Below are 4,960 nucleotides of genomic sequence, written 5' to 3'. Positions count from 1 at the left end.
GTAGGGAAGTGAGTTAAATTTACAGAGTCAGGACTCACGATCCTGTTTCATACGTTAAGTTTTCCTTTTTTACCAGGTTCTACTGTAACGAAGCAGTGAACAGTATATTCTCAAATAAGTGGTATCCTACTCATTTGTCACTGGGGCATTTCTCAGCAGCTAGAACACCATGCAGCACTTCTCAGGAAGCACTACTACTACTAATTCTAGTAAAAGCACATGACTATTCATCATTTTTCTTCCCCAGATTCACGTGGACCGTACTGATCGCAGACTCTACTTCCCACGCCGGAGAACCGAGATCACTAAATAATGAGCTGCCATAGGGCATGGGGAGGAGCAGTCTGAGAACCTTCAGTAGTAGAGCAGCAAAGCCACACAACTTAGAAGCAGTTAATGACATCTAATGTGTTAGGCCCTGTTTGTTATTAGGTGAGTCTGGTAGATTTCTGGCAAGAAAAGATAGCGAGAAAAGGGAAGAGAGAACCTTAGTCTGTCCAGATTTGCAGCCTGACAATAGTTACAGAAATAAACCTATTTATAAGATTGCTGCTCACTACTGTTTCCAAACCCATCTATATAAATAGTCTAAAAAACACTTTAACATCTTGACAGGCTTTAGACTTCTTATTTTGACATTGGCAACATGACCCAGAACTCGAAGTTCACCAAATACACGTCAACAACAGCTGTAGAAAAAGCTGTCAAAATGACGGGAACAAATGGCAGGCTTCAGCCACCATTCTTGACACAGCTAAACATGAATTAGACATAGTTCTGTGCAAACCATTTAATGTGTTCACACACCAAAGGTTTAAGTAGAAAACAATCCTTCAACATAACAGACAGTAAGAAGAAATTAGTGATAAGGCACTAGTTTCCACTTTTTTTTGCTAGCCACTTGGAAGCATCCAGCTTGCTCCACAGTTAGGTGCTTGATGACAGCAGAAACACATCTTGCCACACACAGAAACACTGGAACCCCACTGGGGAGCACAGTCCTCTTAGCGCGCTCGACTCTTCATTTTCTGCCTTGTTCTCTTTCCAGGTCTCTTCTGATTAAAAATAAGGACAGATTCAGATAGATTTAGAACTTTATTTTCATGTCCTCAATCTTTGTTCTAGCTCTATAGCTTGGGGAGGATACCAAGGAGAGGATATTTGTCAGTACCTCTGGAGAGGGAGGTTTTGGGAAACAGGTAGCAACAAATAGTGCTTGCTAACACTCTCACTCATTTCCCTGATGAAATACTGAACCACCATCCTCAACTCTGTCTGCAACTGAATTATGCTCAGCTCCCAAAGACAGGCATTATCACTTCCAGATGCTGGAGGCACCCATCATGTACTCAGCTCTCCCTCCCAGACCAGGACTGGCTTCCTAGCCAACCAGGATCATTTGCACGCAACATTTTACTTACATTGAGGGCTTTTTTCCCTCCTTTTCCTGCTTTTCCTAGGCCTTTGTTGTGAGCCACTTTTGACCGGAAGCTGGATACGTCATTAAAACTCTCCTTTGTGTTCCATTTTGAGCCCTTCTTCTTCCCACCAAAACCAAACTTCTGATTCTTGTATCGTCTTTTGGCATTTGGTCTGAAAAAACAACCAAACAGCATCATCGCCTCCATTCCTTTCCTCAGGAAGCTCTCAAGAAGGTAAATGTGTCTGCTGATGGACTCCCATCAGCCATCGTAAACCTTTCCCCTCATATAGAAAAGGCAGAAATTAGCACAGTTCAGTCTCCATTCTGTTCTGGCCACAGTTTTCCTCCCCTCTATGGAGAGAAAGCCACCTTGGACTTATTTTAACAAATATTAATCAGAACAGCTTTCTCGTTCCACAAAATGATCCCCTAAAAGACTGGAAAAAAAAAAATCAGAGATTCTGTGTTTAAGTATCTTTCTTTTCTGGTCTCACCCCTTCTTTATCCGTTGACTTGCATTGCCTTTTTTAGTCCCCTGAGATGACGTCTGCTCTTCATCTAGAAAATCCAGCTTGTCAGAGAGACCTGCAAGAGAGAAGACATAACAGCTACCACCACAGAAAATATGAATTTTCAATCTAAGCAAGTAATAGCAACAAGTCACCCTCACTGCCGAGCAGCTGCTTTGGAAGATCTTTCACTGCCACTGGCATATGATTCTGCACAGCAGCAGCCTTTCAAGCTCACTGCTCAGCACTACAGATTGACACCACACATCACACTGCCTTACATTGCTCACACATCACTATTCCCATTACACATTTGCTCTTAGAAAAGTTCACTTTACCTTTCTGGTATTTCTTGACTGCATTCAACATATTTTTTTTCTCCTTCTGTCTCCTCTGCAGAATCTCAGTTTGCACCTGAATTAGAACCAGAATGTTAGTGTTGTTCCTTGTAGTGTCCCATACTTTTTTTTTTTTAAGAAGTATCCCATCTTTAGCTCTGTCTTCCTTCACAGCAGCTAGCCAGAAGACTAGACAGATTCCATATATTTTGGCCAGTCTCCTGTGGTCTCACTTTCTAAGCTACTCACTCAGGCTTTAGATTCTTGTCATAGATAGGTCCCTTTTGTATCTCCTCCTCACCTTCTTGCCATATTTTCTCATTGCACGGAGCTGTTTTGCTTTCTCAGACCTCTCCATTGCTTCCTGTTTACTCTTAAGCTTCTGTCGAATCTTATTAGGGGACAGAAAAAACAAAATTTATCAGTAATGCAGAAAAAATATGAGAATTTTATGACTGCTATGCAGTCCTGAAATCAATAATTATGTGAACAATCAACGAGCGTAAAAACAAAAACATCCCTCAATCAGATAATGCTCTATAAGGCATAATGTTCTTTCAGCTCAAGGCTGGAACAGTTATTACAGAAACTCCTGAACTGATCTGTAGCGACAATCTGGTTAAAAAGACAAAATCTACACAGAGACAAGACAAAGCCTTATAATGGGCTCTAATGGAACTGCTAAACAAGAGTATCTCATCACATCTTGTCAGTCTCCTCAGGTGTGTGTAGAAGACTTGATAGTTTCTTTCTCATCTTTATTAAAAGTAAAGCACTGAAGAAGAGCCAACAACCCTTCCATGCCATAGAAGACATCTTTTTCGTTCCCTTCTTGTGCACAAACAGTTCTATAAGGATGCTGCATTACAAGGGATTACAAAGATTTCAACACAGATCTTCTAATCAGTCTGTGACTCCACAGGGAGAAAAAAACTCTGTTCTTCAAACAGAAGCCAGCAAAAGAAGGCAACAGTAATGTGCAGAATTCACTTAAGCCTCAGCACAAGCTAATTATTAATATCCACCTTCTCTAGGAAGATTCTGTCAGCCACCAAAACAGTGACTAAGTCATACACGAATCTCCAAATTAGATTCCAGCTCATGTTAGTTTAACTCCTACAATGTAGACTTTTTTCCAAAACTAAAATAAAAATTAGGTTCTGTTTTGAACAAAGACCACAATCAAGAAGGAAGTTCATGAAATTCTTATTTTGTACACAAATCTGATTTGCTACCTATGATAGATTAATTCAATAACACACAGTTTAAAATCAGAGAACCAAAACACACTAAGTATAAACAAAGGGTGACACTCAAACAAGGAAAAAGGATCACGTTAATACCACAGTTGACTGCAAGTCTTAGGCCAAAGAGCACAAACACAGCCAACTATTACAACCATTGTCACACATACGGAGAAGTCTCCATTTTTAATATTAAATACATTCAGGACAGAATATAAATCGTGCTTTTCTACTTTATGTTCCAGCCTATTATGGAAATCCCCATATTGCATTGGAATACCTAAACAGGAAGAAATTTCCTGCCAGAAACAAAATTTCAAACACAAAGATTGTCACAGGCATTTGTCAAAGAGATGAAGGAAAGTATCCACACATCACAGCTTAAAGTTAATCCCTAACACAGGCTAAAACCAACACACAACACAGGCAACAAAACCATTATTCACTGCACATACCTTCTGCATCTGTTGGTCCGATTTGGCCATCTCTGCAAAGTAATCATCTGGCCTTCTAGTAGGAACTTGGAGCTTACGCAACCTAGGTAGGGCCTCCAGGACCGCTGCCTGAGCCTGCCGGTAACTAGGGAGAGAGCACAGCACCAGCTCTGTCACTGGGTATCGGGCACCTCACAGTGCTAGCAGAAACTCTGCTCACGTAAGTTAGCTGATACTGGGATCTAACGAGCATTGATTTAAAATTGTATCACCGTGCTGTGCCCTACAGCATTCAGTGCTACCAAAAGCAATTTATATGCCAGTATAATATTAACACTTATATCTTGCACATATACATTTATCTAGTTTCCAGTTACAGTTTTATATACTGGATTATAAAAGGCAAGGCAAAACAAGAGAACTGTAATAACACCAAAACAAATCCACAAAGAAAAATCCATATCCTGTGTTAAAGCCATGGTGCTGCAAACAAGGAACTTTTAAAATAAACGTTTCAGCAAAGGATGGAAGTCTGATGCAAGGAGTTAAATATACTCTCATTAATTTGCAGTTATTTTGGAAAACACTCAGGGCCATCAAATGTAAAATACATGGCCCAAGAGCTCAACAGTGCCAGCCAATGTGGCAGTCTGCAGCACACCTGCGAAACACGAGTCCAAGCACCCAGCAGCATGCCAAGACCCGACAAGAAATCTCCCTTTTTGACACTTACAAGCTCATCTCTCTCTGGAAATCATTCTCAGGATCAACAGCATCTTTGTTAGAAGCACTCTGTGAAACGGGGTCCACGACCTGGCCCAAAGTCACATCCAGCCTTTCCACCCAAGCCAGCTGCTGCTTGAATTCGGAGAGGCACTGCTTCAGGCCGTCCTGCGAAAGAAGCACAGCTCTGCACACCACCGCACAGAACCAGCCCCCCAAGGCTGGCCTGACTGAATATCCAGCTCACACCGCGGGCTGCTCCTCCAAAGCTGCTGGGTGACACCCCAAA

General features: G+C 41.5%; 2 protein-coding genes across 2 annotated transcripts in view; one reads left to right on the top strand and one right to left on the bottom strand.

Moving 5' to 3' along the window:
• FAM183A (family with sequence similarity 183, member A) overlaps positions 1-361 on the top strand; it is a 3,238-nt gene extending 2,877 nt beyond the window's left edge. The window contains 1 exon segment of the mRNA XM_009709116.1: positions 248-361. Coding sequence (XP_009707418.1) covers positions 248-361 — 114 coding nt within the window.
• A 238-nt stretch (positions 362-599) lies between these two features.
• On the bottom strand, positions 600-4,839 carry EBNA1BP2 (EBNA1 binding protein 2; the record flags this gene model as incomplete). Its single annotated transcript, XM_009709115.1, has 7 exons — positions 600-1,055; positions 1,422-1,593; positions 1,918-2,008; positions 2,271-2,346; positions 2,572-2,661; positions 3,970-4,093; positions 4,682-4,839. Coding segments are annotated over 7 exons (762 nt in total), but the record flags the coding sequence as incomplete, so codon positions are not given.
• Between the last annotated feature and the right edge of the window lie 121 nt (positions 4,840-4,960).

Source organism: Cariama cristata, unplaced genomic scaffold, assembly GCF_000690535.1.
Source record: "Cariama cristata isolate BGI_N322 unplaced genomic scaffold, ASM69053v1 scaffold28171, whole genome shotgun sequence".
In the NCBI taxonomy this organism is placed as follows: Eukaryota; Metazoa; Chordata; class Aves; order Cariamiformes; family Cariamidae; genus Cariama; species Cariama cristata.
The sequence above is the reverse complement of the archived record's forward strand: the minus strand, read 5'-3'. Positions and strand labels throughout refer to the sequence as shown.